The 17,098-nt window shown below is 41.0% G+C and overlaps 1 protein-coding gene across 1 annotated transcript in view; it reads left to right on the top strand.

Annotated features, from left to right (window-relative positions):
- LOC120516974 (calpain-1 catalytic subunit-like) overlaps positions 1-17,098 on the top strand; it is a 102,997-nt gene that overhangs the window by 22,614 nt on the left and 63,285 nt on the right. Inside the window, exon 2 of the mRNA XM_039739015.1 lies at positions 8,013-8,265. Coding sequence (XP_039594949.1) covers positions 8,020-8,265 — 246 coding nt within the window. The 5' untranslated portion in view covers positions 8,013-8,019. The remainder of the gene's footprint in view (positions 1-8,012; positions 8,266-17,098) is intronic.

Here is a 17,098-nt window from a genome sequence, read left to right as displayed (position 1 = left end):
CATCTCAGCCTGTCCAGGCGCTAAGTGATGCCCTGGTCCAAATCTGGGAGGAGAACCCCCTGGACACCATCCATCATCTCATTAGGCGCATGACCCCCTCGGACGTTGTCAGGCATGCATACAAGCACGTGGGGGCCACACAAACTACTAAGTATGATTTGGAGTTGCTGCAATGAAATTTCTACAAACCACACTAGCCTGCCGCATCATTTTTTCACTTTGATTTTCAGGGTGTCTTTGAATTCAGCCCTCTTTAGGTTGATTATTTTCATTTTCATCAAACAATGTGCCATCCCTTTGTTCCTAACACATTACACAGTCCATATCAGTATAGATATCCAGCAGGATATTTTTTCCCATTGAGATCTGATGTGTTTTCAAAGTGTTCCTTTAATTTATTTTAGCAGTTCATATATATCTGACCATCCATTCATTATCCAACCCACTATATCCTAACTACAGAGTCATATATATATATATATATATATATATATATATATTGTGGTGGCTGGGATTGACTCCAACAGACCCCTGTGCCCCTGCATGGTGGGTTGGATAATGGACAGATGGATATATATATATATATATATATATACAGTATGTGTATATTGTAATGGATGGCGGCCATTTATCCCGCCAATACCCCAAGCCGCCAGGTGGAGCCCTCCTTGCAGCGTGGAGGTCCCCAGAAGACCAGCAGGGCATCATGGACATTGGAGTTTTATGCAAAGCCCTGCTGGATGCCGTGGGGCCACAGGAGGGAGCTGCAGGGAGGACCGAGGGCTTTTAGTGCCCTGTGACCCGGAGGTTCGTCACAGGAAGAGCGACGGACTTCGGGTTGAAGAAAGGGACTATTTACCCTGACCCGGAAGGGAAAAGGACTTGTGGACTATTGGGCAGAAACACTTCCGGGTCAGGAGGTATAAAAGGACTATGGGAACTCCCAGACAACGAGCTGAGCTGGGTGGAAGGGTGGCAACGCGTCTGGGAGCTGGAGGATTGGTTTATTGTTGTATTATTGTTGTTAATGAGTATTGTGGAGGAGAGTGTGCTTTGTACACTGTGGCAAGAAAATAAAGTCAACTTGAGGACTTTTACCTGGTGTCTGGAGTCGTGGACAGGGGTTCAAGGGAGCGAGGCGGCCCCCTATCGTTCACAGTGGCGTAGTCGGCAGGATACTCTAGCGTCGTTTGCAGAGGACCTGAATCAAATATTTCTGTGGATAACAAACCCGAGAAGACTGCGGAATCAGGAATCGCCACAGCATCGCCAAAACCCGAAAAAAACGAGTCCAAAATGGGAAAAAGAAGGGCAAGCAAAGCGACAACGCCAGCGGGAGTGCCGTAGGTGCAATGGCCGACGCTCGGGAGGAGTTAAGGAGAGGCCTTACAAGTCCGGAGAAACCTCCAGGAAGCAACGATCCCTCTAAGGTACGTGCCGGGAACGACTTTAAAAATCCTTTTATTGTTTCTCACCTTGTCCCGTGCATGTACCTTGGAGATGACCACCTGGAGGCTCCGAGGGAAAAGGAGACTGCCCCGAAGACGACGGCCTTCTCTTGTCGAAGCCAGAGCACCTAGAAATCGACTTCCGCATGATGGCAGCCGACGAGGGACACGGTAGCAAACCCGGTGCATCCTGGGAAGGAGGAGCTCCGCGTCCTGCTGTTTGCACCTTCGAGCCCGAAGAAACGGACTTGGTCTTTCCGAAGGGGAAGGGGGAGGCGAGCGAGGCATCGCTCAAACCACAAGAAGGTAAGGAGGGTCGGGAAGTAGCTGATCGGGATGTCGCTAAAGTATTAAAGACAGACCGCAGTTTGCGAAGAAGGCAACTCGACCCTCCGAGAACTCCAAATCCCAGAAGCCTCCGAGACCCGTCAGAGCACGTGCCTGAAGCGGGCGTGCTCATTGGCTCCCGGTCGGCAGGTAACACGAATGAGGAAATGAGTGTACTGCCGGTCGAAATGAATAATTATTTAAACTTACGGGAGCTCGAAAAACTAATCGAGCCCGTAGCGAGTATTTTGCAGGTCCTGACGACCATTGAAAAGATCGTCGGGATTTGGGAGCGGCAGCCAGAGAGCCGTTGGAGAAGGTGAGGGCCTACGTGCGGCGATTTGGTGAGGAGCCTCCCGTAATGAATGATGCGGCGATACAGGTGAGCGAGACCCGTATCGTATATAATAGAGGGACGCGTGTGATCCGGGCCCGCATTTAATAAGTAGCGGTGCCAATACACGGCGTACCCTACAAGAGAGGTCGGTACGTTAACCGAGTGGTCGGCGGAAGGGCTAATCGATCCGGGGCAGCTAGACAGTGCTGACTCCCGGAGCGAGGCAGCCCTGAAGATGCCGCCGGTAATTTATAAATCAAGAGGGGTGCAGACAGTAAAGGGGCTCTCTTCTTGTAATAGAGAGACCCAGACTGTATATAAGCCCCAGATTAAACAGGAGGGCTCTAAGATAAAACGGGGGTCTCCTGACAAGAAAGGGAAAGAGTCAAAAGAGAAAAAGCACCAGTAGAGGCGGCAGGGGTTTCTCTCCCAGCAAAAGGGGCGGACCTAACAGTTCCTTATTGTTTTCAGTCCCGTAGGGGAAGAATACCAGGAGGACAGAGGCAATGTTACGGGTGCCGAAGGTTGGGCCATATTTGGCGGAACTGTCCTTGGAGAGAGGGGGACAAGATGTCAATTTGGAATAATATTCCCCTAGGTTCTCCAGGGACCAAGATGTTCGCTTTAATCAAGGCTCAACCAGGACGTCCTCTTGGAGGAAGACTTCCCTCTCGGGGCAGGCCGCTCCGCATAATAATTCGTCGCTGGGGAATACTGTAATGGATGGCCGCCATTTATCCCGCCAATACCCCAAGCCGCCAGGTGGAGCCCTCCTTGCAGCGTGGAGGTCCCCAGAAGACCAGCAGGGCATCATGGACATTGGAGTTTTATGCAAAGCCCTGCTGGATGCCGTGGGGCCACAGGAGGGAGCTGCAGGGAGGACCGAGGGCTTTTCGTGCCCTGTGACCCGGAGGTTCGTCACAGGAAGAGCGACGGACTTCGGGTTGAAGAAAGGGACTATTTACCCTGACCCGGAAGGAAAAGGACTTGTGGACTATTGGGCAGAAACACTTCCGGGTCAGGAGGTATAAAGGACTATGGGAACTCCCAGACAACGAGCTGAGCTGGGTGGAAGGGTGGCAACGCGTCTGGGAGCTGGAGGATTGGTTTATTGTTGTATTATTGTTGTTAATGAGTATTGTGGAGGAGAGTGTGCTTTGTACACTGTGGCAAGAAAATAAAGTCAACTTGAGGACTTTTACCTGGTGTCTGGAGTCGTGGACAGGGGTTCAAGGGAGCGAGGCGCCTATCGCTCACAATATACAGTATATATATATATATATATATATATATATATATATATATATATATATATATATATATACAGTATGTGTATATATATATATATATATATATATATATATATATATATATATATATATATATATATATATATATATATATATATATAGTGTAGACACTATATCATGTGGATATTTATTGTCAAACCTTCTTTAGACCACTATTACAACACTCATTTCTTTGTCTTTCTCAATATACTCACTGCAGGTGACGACTCTACATGTTAGCAACATCCAACCCTTCATACAAAACACATGGGATCCCCTCTCTAACCATGAAATTCACTAATGTTTCATTATGCGTTTAGTTTGCTTATTGTGAGCACTCAGAAGATGACAAAATTGATTTAAGGGATATCCCCTGGGAGTTAATAGCATTGCAAATTGACTTTTCCCAGCTGTCAGCTGACTGTTATTTATTGTCCATAGCAGCCTCTATATGTAATTGATTCTTGCACTATGAATGAATGCATACCATGCTAAATCATTCTAAAATCTTGCCACTTGTTAAATATCTTAATATTTTTTCTTCTTTTTCCTTCTGATTATAGAGTGAAGAAGAAATGCAGTATGGTTCAATATTGTATATCAAAATATCATGCATTGAAATTCCTATGGCATGATTTATTACAATCACAACATAGTATGTTTTAGACCTTTATATCCTAACAACGTTCATGTATCAGATATTGGAAAAATTCCATAATACACAGTTCAGATGTTTACTGAAAATTATACTCCAGATAGCAAATTTCAGTCCTGACTTTAAGTGTAAAATTAGTATTAGAAAAAGATGTGCCTCTTAAAGTCATTCACTTTCCATACCAGCCTAATGTAATGAAAGGGTGCAAGGAACCCAGAATCTGCCCTTTCGATAAGCACTGTCTGGAAGTGTAGAAAACCTGCTAGGAATGTTTGCCCATAACACTCACATCAGCTGCACATAATTAGGGTATAGAAAAGGCAAAGGTGAGTACAAAGGATTTGCCTAAAAAGGAAATTCAAGGCAAACACGTCCTAATCAACAATCAAATAGCCAAATTCACTAACCTGAAGGAAAATGTAATCTCCTATATATTGAAACAGTATGATCTGTGTGTGTGTGTGTGTGTGTGTGTGTGTGTGTGTGTGTGTGTGTGTGTGTGTGTGTGTGTGTGTGTGAGGTCCCTGCAATCATTCTGATTGGTCAGTTTGGCTTTGGTGCCTCAGTGGAAGAGATGACAATGTGATACTTTAGGGGTATGAAAACAATCTTTTTTTTTTTTTTTTTTATAAAAACAGAAGTTAAAATGGGTCATTTCAACAACAACAACAAAGTAAATCACTTGCCGAGCAACACTGGGTCACCAAATACTGATGAGGCACAACCTGAGTTGCCTTCAAAGATGGAAATTATTTGTGAATTATATGAATCACATTTTCACAGCGAGTAATGGGGTCTTGCCTAACATTGGTGGTACTCAAAAAGAGGACAGGAGGCAAACATGACAGAGTCTGAGAAGCAGAATATACAGAAATACGTTGACCAGAGGAAGCACTGGGCAAGAAAGACTAAGACACATGAGAACACAGAGGAAAGGCTTAGGAGGAACACTGAGGGTCATATATCAAATTTTTTTCAGTTTATCCTATTAGCTGTCTTTAACAGGTAAGCAGAGCTGGTAAAACTATATAATTCCCAAGAAAACAAAACTCACAAGAAAGATCTCTACTCCAAAAATTCCAGTGACACACTACTGGGACATTCTCTACAATTCCAATATAAAGGTGGAGGCCAGTGCCAAAGTAGTGACATCATGGTGGCCCCACCTTGTGGGGTTTCACCCACCAAATTACAAGGAATAGATCCAAACTTAAACACACCAGGGGTTCAACAACCTGTTTCAAAGTAGGTCATCCCCCTTTGCCGTACTTCAATGTGACAGAGAGCTCTATAATTTAATATACCATCATTGGGGGTACAGCAGTGCTTTGTCCCCCTTGAATCTGATCAGTAATCTGATGTGATTCATTTTATGGGGAAGAGCTGTGTTCTTGAAGATAGTTCATTTAATCTACATGGTTTTGAGTGGACAGTGAGGCTATTTATGGGACCCCATGCAACGCATCCTCCGCATTAACCCTATTTGTGCCCCTGAACACATCCATCCATTATCCAACTCGTTATATCCTAACTACAAAGTCACAGGGGAGCCAGTCCCAGCCAACACCGGGCGCAAGGCAGGAAACAAACCCCGGGCAGGGTGCCAGCCCACCGCAGGGCACACACACCCACACACCAAGCACACACTAGGGACAATTTAGGATCGCCAATGCACCTAACCTGCATGTGTTTGGACTGTGGGAGGAAACCCACGCAGACATTGGGAGAACATGCAAACTCCACGCAGGGAGGCCGGGTCTCCTAACTGCAAGGCAGCAGCGTTACCTACTGCGCCACCGTGCCGCTCCCTGAATACACAATACATAAATACTAAAATAATAATCACATGAAAAGTAATAATTCACAAACAATAGCAATAGAAAGTAGGCGAGTAAACTTTATTTTTATAGCACCTTTCAAAGACATTAAGTCACAAAGTGCTTCACATATTCAATAAATATGTACATACACACATATATACCTATATAAAACCAATAATTAAAGAACTCATAAAAATTGCAAAAACCACATAGTTAGAAGATCTAAAATACATAAAGCCTACAATTAACCAAATACCTGTTTAAAATAGATATGTCTTTAGCTTTCTTTTAGGATTATTTTTAGTGTTCTTGGAGCACAGGGTCAGAGGAAGGGTCCTGGAGATAATTAGTAGACCCTGAGCAGAGGACCTAAGAGATCGACTTGGAGAGTAAAGATAGAGAAGTTCCACCACATATTTGGGAGACTGGTGATGCATAGAAAGATATGTAAGAAAAGGAGATTTACAATAAACTCTGAAATTAATATGGAAGCCAAAGTAATGCCATTAAAAAGGAAGAAATAATTGACCTTCCGTGCAATCTTGTTAAAAGCCTTGCAATAGCATTTTGGACTGATTGAAGGCGGTCCAACAATGACTTTTTCAGATAAATAAAAGTTCCATTACAAAAGTCCAAACAAGAGGAAATAAAAGTGTGGATAAGCATCTCTATCTTAGCCCTAGACACAATAGTACTCAGCTTTGCAACATTTCTTAAATGAAAAAAGCAATTAAAACAGAAAAAAAAACTAATTGCCAATCCTGAATTGGCTCTAGTATGTGCTTGGTGTGTGTGTGTGTGTGAGAGTGTGTGTGCCCTATGATGCACTGGTGCCCTATCCAGGGTTTGCTCCCCACCTTGTGGCCTTTGCCAAGTGGGATAGGCTGCAGAAAACCCCAGCAACCCCGTGCAGGACAAACTGGGCTAGAAAATGACTGACTGAAAAAAAAACCCTTGCTCTAACATAACACCGATACTCTGTAACCCTCGGTAGGAATAAGAACAACAACAACATTTATTTATATAGCACATTTTCATACAAAAAGTAGCTCAAAGTGCTTTACATAATGAAGAAAAGAAAAATAAAAGACAAAATAAGAAATTAAAATAAGACAGCATTAGTTAACATAGAAAAGGAGTAAGGTCCGATGGCCAGGGTGGACAGAAAAAACAAAAAAAAAACTCCAGATGGCTGGAGAGAAAAAATAAAATCTGCAGGGGTTCCAGACCATGGAGGGCCCAGATAAGTACATGGAGTGGACAGCTACAGAATCAATCGTGTTGGAATTGTGCAGCGTGTGTAGTCTGCGTGTTCTTTCAGTGTCACAACATGTAGACCAGGCAGTGAGCACAATAGGGATATTTAAGATTTTTTTTTTCATTATTTTCCATAGCTTAATAATTCTTGACAGTTACTGCATCAGCTTAAAATCTGAAAAGAAAAAATGTGAAAAATATAAAAGTAAAAACAGTATGTGTTTCATTTTTAGTTCAGTTCCGTGTATTGTATTGTAAGACTGAGTGTTTTCTGTTAATGTTAAGTTACATAAAATACACATTAGTGCCAAATCTGTTTATACCGAGGGTACACGTTTATTCTGCAGTGTAACTGCTGAAACTCTCTGCCGGTGACTGACTAACAGGGACCTTGGGGATCTTAACGATGGATTAACGGAGGAAGGCTCTGCACCTTTAACCACTTTATTTTTTTTTTCTGGCCATAATCACAATGTTATGAAAAAGGCAGAGTTCAATGTGTAGTATAAATAATGAGATTGAAATGAATTGAATGACATAGTTGAATTTCATGCAGAGAGCACCACTGCACAAGTCAAAAGTGCATCCTGGTGAAAACCACTTGTGAGATTTGAAACATTCATGCGCTATGTTTTGGTCTGATCGAATTGTGTTTATCAGTGTTGTACTGATGTAATCTCAGGGGGATATGAGGCAGGAAGTGAAGGTAAATTGCATTGTTTTTCGTAGAATCCCACGGAGGTCTTTTAAATGCTTTCTTTCTGTGGGCAGTTAAAAAGAAGCTGGCGGGCTTGACATCAGGGTAGACTGAAACTGCTAATAATACGCATTGCTCCTCACTGACTCCGCCCCCTTTCCCCCTCTCCTCTCCGTTATCAGCTTCAGCATGTTGGTGTCTGGAGGGATTGCAGCCCGGGTGTACAAGGACAGGCTGAAGGCGGAAGGCATGGGCTCCAACGACAAGGCACTGAAATTTTTGAACCAGGACTACGACGCCCTGAAGCAGCAATGTGTGGAGAGTGGCATTCTTTTTGAAGATCCCATGTTCCCTGCTGCTGCGACGTCTTTGGGATTTAAAGAGCTCGGGCCCCACTCGTCCAAAACTCGGGGAGTCACTTGGAAACGACCGACGGTAAGTAAGCTTGGCCCCGCCTGCCTGCCTGCCTGCATGCTGACAGTCAGTGGGCTTTGCTCGCTGTGCCGCACAACTGCATTGTGAATACGTAAGTGAGCGGACAGATTTCCGAGGGCAGCCATCCACACCCCTGGCAGTTGTGTCTTACTTGTGAAGTCAGTCTGTGCCACCTGTAGTCCTCAAAGCGGATTACTACAATTGTGTTGTCGTTTTTCTTGTCAGCTTTACTTTGTTGCTTTGCTTAAGCTTTTCATCGCCGCTTCATTTCGCATCCAATAATACATTACAAAAATGTGTATTAGTTTTACTGTTTAACTTTGAATAACGGAAAATGACTTTGAATATACGAAAGTTTACGTCAGTTTACATATGTGTACTAATTAATGTATGTGTTTTTTTTACTCGGTTTCCTATCATATTATTCCACCTACCATTTCTGATCAGTATACTATCCTGTGCAGTGCGTCAAAATTGTTATGAGACGTTTCAGTCATCACAGACACCTATTTTTGTAGGTTTTATTTTATTGCTTAAAGAAAAAATATACATAATTAGCAGTTGGGTTTTAAAATCTATAATTGCTATCTTTTAACAGTGTATTTGCCTTCGTGTTTACTTAAGGAAGCCAGGTCAAGTCATGTTTCTTATCTTTTTAGTATTGTGACTACTTCCGCTTAATTATAATATTTTGTAGTTTCATTGCACAAGTATTAGTATACTAATAAAATATTTATTTTAATAACCACATTTATTTCAATAGCACATGTTCTTACAAGCAATGTAGCGCAAAGTGCTTTAGACGATGTCAAAGAAAATGTTGCAAGAAAAAAACAAAACTAATTAGAACAGATAAGAATATGAATGAAAAACGCATCGGCATTGAAACGTCCAGGCGTTACTTTCAAGTAAATGTCACTTTAATGATACTGCAGGAAATCGCTCAACGGAAGATTTTACAATACTATGTAGTTGATTTGTATTGTATGGTAATACAGTATCAAGTACACGTCATTTCATTTTCTAACCTGCTCAATCCAGAGGAGCCTATCCTAGCCAGCATGGGGCAGGAACAAACCCAGGACAAGGTGCCTGTCCATTGCAGAATAAGTGTTATCTTGTATAATATTTATGATGTGCATAAATGAATGTAGATTAAAATGAAGAGGAAACAGAATGAAGTGGACAGCTTACATAATGTTTAATTTGAAACTAAACACATTAGGTCTAATGAAGCAACCGAGCTGCATAGACAAGATAGATCGGTACAGGTGTTTACGTAATGCCTCTGTGTGCATCAGCCTTTACAGATCTAGGTGTGTGTTTGTGTGTGTGTTTGCATTCATTTCTTTCTCTTAATCTTCCAGTGTGTGCTTTGGTAAGGCAAAGATACTAGATATAGATAGATGGATAGATACTTTATTAATTCCCAGGGGGAAATTCACATACTCCAGTAGCAGCATACTGATAAAAACTATATTAATTAAAGAGCAATAAAAGCGCAGTGCAAGTTAAAAAATGCAAGGTGGAGAGTGTAAGGCAGGTACAACAATCTTGTGTAGTGTTAACGTTTACCCCACCTGGGTGGAACTGAAGAGTTGCATAGTGTTGGGGAGGAACGATCTCCTCAGTCTGTCAGTGGAGCAGGATGGTGACAGCAGTCTGTTGCTGAAGCTGCTCCTCTGTCTGGAGATGATACAGTTCAGTGGATGCAGTGGATTCTCCATGATTGACAGGAGCCTGCTCAGCGCCTGTTGCTCTGCCACAGATGTCAAACTGTCCAGCTCTGTGCCTAAAATAGAGCCTGCCTTCCTCACCAGATTGTCCAGGCGTGAGGCGTCCCTTTTCTTTATGCTGCCTCCCAGCACACCACCGCGTAGAAGAGGGCACTCGCCAGAACCGTCTGATAGAACATCTGCAGCATCTTATTGCAGATGTTGAAGGACGCCAGTCTTCTATAGTCGGCTCTGTCCTCTCTTGCACAGAGCATCAGTATTGGCAGTCCAGTCCAATTTATCATCCAGCTGAACTCCCGGGTATTTATAGGTCTGTACCCTCTGCACACAGTCACCTTTGATAATCACGGGGTCCGAGAGGTTCCTGGGCCTTCTAAAATCCACCACCAGCTCCTTGGTTTTGCTGGAGTTCAGGTGTAAGTGGTTTGAGTCGCACCATTTAACAAAGTCCTTGATTAGGTTCCTATACTCCTCCTCCTGCCCACTCCTGATGCAGCCCATGATAGCAGTGTCATCTGCAAATGTTTGCACGTGGCAGGACTCCGAGTTGTATTGGAAGTTTGATGTATATAGGATGAACAGGACCGGAGAAAGCACAGTCCCCTGCGGCGCTCCAGTGCTGCTGACCACAATGTCAGACCTGCAGTTCTCAAGACGCACATACTGTCCGCTGTCTTCACTTATAAATTTATTTGAGCATGTGCTTGCGTATGCCTTCATGTGTGCATACATGTATAGTTAAATAAATGATGTCCCTCAAAAACTAGTTAAAAGCCTGGAAATCATCTTTATAAATGATATAATTTATATACTTAAGATCCGGTGGCACAGTGGGTAGCGCTGCTGCATCGCAGTTTGGAGACCTGGGTTTGCTTCCCTGGTCCTCCCTGCGTGAAGTTTGCATGTTCTCCCCGTGTCTGCGTGGGTTTCCTCATGGTGCTCCAGTTTCCTCCCACAGTCCAAAGACATGCAGGTTAGGTGCATTGGCGATCCGAAATTGTCCCTAGTGGGTGTGTGTGTGTGCGTGCGTGCCTGGCGTCCTGCCCGGGGTTTGTTTCCCGCCTTGCGCCCTGTGTTGGCCGGGATTGGCTCCAGCAGACCCCCTTGACCCTGTGCTAGGATATAGCGGGTTGGATAATGGATGGATATAATTCAGATCAGGGGTCACAGGGAAACTGGAACCTATGCCAGCATGCATTGGGTGCAAGGTAGGAATAATCAAAATCAATACTAAAAGGTACAGGTAGCCAGTATAGTGATGCATGTGCTCAGATTTTCTTTTTCTGGGTAAGATTCTTGCTACTGTATCCTGAGCAAACTGCAACCAAGTCATGTCTTTCTTAGATAGTCCTGTTAGGAGTGTATTACAGATTGCAAATGTTAAAATTAATGAAGGGTGGCTTCGGAACAGAGAAATTAACACTTGAATCATGGCTACAAAGAGCTAAGTTTTGATGGTGATACAAGAATACTTTACCCAGGTTTTCAGAAGGATCAGAAATCCCATAAAACATCTTAGAAGACAGAAACACCACATTAAGCACAGAACAATCCAAAGAATGACCAGCACATTCACCCTGCTATATTAAGCCAGCATGTTATACCAAGTCACGACAGCACACAAAATGACTTTGATGTTTCCATTCCCAAGAGTTAGCTGTAGCTACACTTATTAACCTGGCGGGTTTCTGAAAGGAAGCATAATTTCCACCATATGCCGATTTTTGTTCATGATTGCACATGCTGTCTGTTTCATTCATGCTCCTCTGGTAGTAACTTGGATTTACAAAAAAAAAAACTGTAAATACAACACGTTCAAATTTTAACCAAGGGCATTGTTTTAAAAGATCAAGCATTTTAAATTTTTTTTTTTATCATTCATCATAGTTAACACATAAAATAGCTAAAAGAAGCTAACTTTCAGAGGTGTTATTTCTGACGACATAGCTAGTAGACTATAACAAGTATTTGCATTTAGTTTATATTTGTTTAGTGCTCTTCATTGAGTGCAGGTGCAGTGCTGTGTACAGGCCCGAGGAGAGGGGGTGCAGCCGGTACATCGCTCCCAGGCCTATGAAGCACAAGGGGGCCCATGAAGCCCAACACGTCCCATAATTTTTATTATAATTTGAACATTATTTAGTTCATTTAATTTTTATTTTATTTTTTTTATTTTGCAAGCCTGTTTAGTTTCAAAAATAGTAGAATTGGTAAGACTCGGTATTGAGTCTGATCTAGCAAAACTGATTAATTATGATTATGTAATTCAGAGTTTCGCCAGAAAAAGGCCAGGAAAGCACCTATGTTCAGCAGACAATAAATGCGATTATAAACGTCTTTTACTATTACAAATATATTACTTTACTATTACATTTATACCTATACATACTTATCTAAATGTATCAATGTAATCTATGATTGTTAGAAATAAATAATAATATACACACATACATGTGTGTAGAATTTTGAATAAGGGCCCACACACCTTCTTTGCACCGGGGCCCGGATTTTCTCTCGGCGGCCCTGGGTCTGTGACAAGTTCTCGGGGAAAATGCAAGTACTGTGTATAGATTTTACAAATTACTAAATACAGAACTAGAAAACATAAGGACATAGATTTGTTTAAACACACAGAAAACAAAGTAGAAACTGATTAACATAAATAAAAACAAACAATATGTGTCCATTAATTAATTGTTGAACTATGGCCAATTGACAGCGAAGGAGAGAAAAACAAAAACTTCAGTCAGCAGCAAAAATGAACTTCTGGGTGAACCATGATCAGTTGTAAGAGAAAAAAGTCAGTCACAGTCGTCAAGAACTACGCCAATTAGTACAGAATAAAACTATAAATAATTAAGCAGTCAGAATGAAAAATATTAAATGAATGAAGCTCATTGTCTCATCCCTTTAGAAGTTAGTTTCTTTTTCACTTTTGTTTTTATGTCCGTGGGTCAGTGTAGGGACATTAGAAGTGGCTGGATTATAAAGACATACAATAAATCCAACAGATTGCAGATCTAAATGTGACTGGCTAATCCATGTGCCTTTCCAGAATCTTTGTTAATATGCTTGAAAATTCTCAGTCTCTTTGATCCATCCTTGTGGTGCAAACTTAAATGAGACTATTCACACCAGAGACTGACAAAAGAAAACTCATTATGCATTTAATTTTTCCCTGCAAGTCTTTCAAATACAAAGTAAAGAACAAGATTTAAAGCTTAACCATGCCTGCTACTGCAGTTTGTATTAATTTAATAAATATTAAAATTTGTCTATATTAAGATTTAGACTTTATAATCCAAGCTCTTTACTTTCTCGTATAGGGAAAGTTTCGGAATTGTCCAAAAATTCGATTTCAAGATTTTGATAAATCTCGATGTTTTAGATCTCCCTGAGTCCAAAAATACCATTTTTGGTGTGTGTGTGTAAACTTGATAACTTTAGTACGCTTTCAGTTAGGTCAACCAAATTTTGCATACAAGTATTAGGTACAAAACATAGATTTCTATCAACTTTTTAGCTATTTCTGCTAACCAAAAGTGTTACTTTTTTATTCATGCAGCTGCAGAGCACGATTTATTCAACTTTATGTTTATAATAATTGTTCAATATATTATTAATTTTATTTGATTTGTTGTTGATGATTCTTTAATGTACATAATATAAAAATATATTATCATTGTTTTACAGTTTACTCCTCAAATATCCATCTCCATATATTAGTATACGAGAAAGTCTAGGGGAGATCACTTCCGATTTTTTTTTTTCTTAGGCCTTCACCGAAGGCTTGAAAGGTCTGGACAGGTCGCTTCTTCTAAATGTAACAGTAGTCTTTATGATTAGAAGTAGAATGGTTAGAAATAGTGTCTCTCTGTCAAATATCCAGAGTAGACATGCCATACTAGGCACTATATATGTGGCATTGGCTTGTTTTCTCACATCCCAGAGATGTGTAGTTTAGGTTCCTTTGTGACTCTGAACCAGCTCAGTGCGCATGTACTCTATGGACGAGCATAAGTTATGTTACCAGATTGGCTGCTGCCCCTCTGACCCTGAAGTGCATGGTCAGTTAACAATGGACAAATGAATATCCCAAAAACATCTAAGGTTGATTTGTTGTTCTAGAACAGGGGTGGGCAATGTCGGTCCTGGAGAGCCGCAGTGGCTGCAGGTTTTTGTTCCAGCCCAGTTTCTTAATGAGAAGTCAATTATTGCTGATGACGCACTTATTGCTTAAGTGACATTTTGATACTTCATTCTCACTTGTTAAGGTTCTCCACCCTTAATTCCTTATTTCAATCTTAAACTGCTGCATTCAGTATTTTAATGGCTCCTTATTAGCAATAAGATGTAAATGACAAAGCAGCCAGCAGTTCTCCAGCTAGCTTTTTTCCAATTACATCTGTGTGTGTTCATCATTCACTGTATGATTTAATAAAACACTTAATAGAAAAATGTGACAGACTGAAAATTATCTGTTTAGGCTTCAAATCATTTGGAGGATATACTTGGAAATGACAAAAATCTACGATATAAGAGACTTACATTACACAGACTAACAAGCCATGAAATAAAATAAGGTCTGAGATTGGCAAGGATTGGTTTCTAATTAAGCAGTTGGGTTAGAATGAAAACCTGCAGCCACTGCGGCTCTCCAGGGTCGACATTGCCCACCCCTGCTCTAAAATGACATTATATAAGTGATTGTGCTCTGTGATGGACTGAGGCCATGTCTAGGCTTGACATTTTTTGTCTTACACCCAATTCTGCCAGGATAGGTCCCATCCCTTTGCAGTCGTTAAATGGAAGAAATGGACTGAAAACAGATGGCTAATAGCAGTAGATTGTAGGTGTGTCAAAATGACTTTATAGTCTGGCAAATTATTTGTTTATGGTGCTGTACTTGTTCTTGTATTAATATTTAAAGTAGATTTCAAAGAAATGGTTCTTGCTAATTCAAAGGCTTGTTTTGCACTGAAGTCATTACTCTTTGCTTTGCTGCACTCCCAGTAATTACTGCAGAAGCTTATTGGCTCAGATTCAGGATATCCTGCTCTGTGCCTCTTGTTATTTGTGTTGCTTTATTTATGCCATTATTGGGGGTGAATAAGGTTATAAACATCACTTATAAGAGCAATAAAACATCTATATAAGCATTTTATGTATTTCTGAACTGCAGTTGATATATATTTTTATAGTGACTGAAACATATTTCATTCCTTGTTTTGCCAAATTTAACATACTGTAGTACTTTGTACAACAGATTAAATACACTTGTAAAAGTGGAGGGGATGTTTTTTTTATTTTAAACCTATTATACAAAGTGGCATATCTTTCATCCATCCATCCATTATCCAACCCACTACATCCTAACTACAGGGTCACAGGGGTCACAGCCAATCCCAGCCAACACAGAGCACAAGGCAGGAAACAAACCCCAGGCAGGGCGCCATACCACCGCAGGCATATCTTTCAATTGAAAATATTTAATTATTTTGAAGAAAAATGTATCAAAAATGAGTAGGAAAACCCCACTATTAGGATACAGTAAATTATCCATTGTCCATGGCAGCCTAAAACATTTGAGGTAGAATTGGTTAAACTTCCATTCTTTTTTTCCCAGTTGGAGCAGAGGCAAGTGAAATGATGTGCTCATCGTCACAATATGTTGCCATGAACCAAATGATTACTTTTGGGAGTAGAAGTTCACCACTGCTTTCAGATCATGTTAAATAAATTTTTGCCACTGTCATTTTTTTGGTAGTAATTGTCCTCCTCAGGTGGAGCAGGGGAATTTGTGACATATAAATTCATTATAGTGGTTTCTCATAAGCCTTAGCTTAGAATTTAATAATGTACTTGCCATTAGAAGAAGGTCATTGTCCCTCTTGTCTGTCACAAAAGGCGACTGATGGAGACTGGCATCAAGAAGGGCATCTCCAATAAAATTTCTGCTCCAGTTACCTATTTGTGCAGAAACCATCCAGACAGTCTGAACCCAGTAAAATGAGATAGAAAGACAGAAATGCAAAGACCACTTTTCTCCAGAATGCACATTTGTACAGTAATATGAAGCAATATGAGGTAAAAATCGTATTGATCTACAGTGCTAATTATAGTCTATGAAAGGTTGGCATTACATTTCTAAAAGTAAATTGTTTTCAAATGTCAGCAGTTTAAAAGCAAAAGGATGCTGTTTCTGCTCACACAAATCTACCACAATGTTTTTATTCACCCTCTTTCATTTTCAGAGGTGTTAAGAGGATGGCAGTCTTTTACTATAGGTCTTCAAGACAGGAAATAAGCATTATTTTCTACGTCCACTTTTCTGTATCTGTCTGTTGCTTACAGAACTTCACTGGGTGTGGTTAGATAGATTATCAGGTTATCAGTTCCTGAAAGGAATTGGAGGGTTACAGTAACAGACCTAAAAAGACACAGATATACATATAACAGGAATTATCTGTAAGTATATTAACAAGGAGTAGGTATTTGCTAAATTTTAAAGTGATTAGGATTGCGCATACTGAATGCATCAGTTACAGTTTCACAGAACAGGATGTCAGTCATTGGCACAGTACATTGCACACTGAGTCATTGTAGTGCCAGTTTACACATTTTTGAATATGTTCTGCTTAGTCTGCAGTGCTTGGCAACAACTTGCATTTGAGAGCATGCAATTGATTGTCCAGGGGTCAACTAACCATTGAAAGCTCCATGGTCACAACAGAAATGGTGGACAAATGTAAAAGATTTCAGACTTGTTAAGAGAGGGGTGGTTGTTTGAATGTGCTGCATAGATGGTTAATTGAGGCAGACATGTGCTCCTGCAACACTGGTTAAAAAATACAGCGCTTTTCTTTTTATTTAAGTTCAAGCTAAAAGTTGTCTGTTTTACCCATTTCATCTTTAGGTATGTTTTATTTTGTGAATGCATTGTAAATCACCTAGTGGAGCCATAGGAATAACCGTGTATTTGAGGCAGAAGCTATAGAGACACAGGCTTTCCTTTTTCCATGCTACACGCAGCAGAAGACCAGTTTGTACAATTTGAGCAAAACCCTGTGACCCTGTAGTTAGGATATAGCGGGTTG

The sequence above is a fragment of the Polypterus senegalus genome, chromosome 16, assembly GCF_016835505.1.
Source record: "Polypterus senegalus isolate Bchr_013 chromosome 16, ASM1683550v1, whole genome shotgun sequence".
NCBI classification, from domain to species: domain Eukaryota; kingdom Metazoa; phylum Chordata; class Cladistia; order Polypteriformes; family Polypteridae; genus Polypterus; species Polypterus senegalus.
Note: the sequence above shows the minus strand (reverse complement) of the source record. Positions and strands in the feature narration are given on the sequence as shown.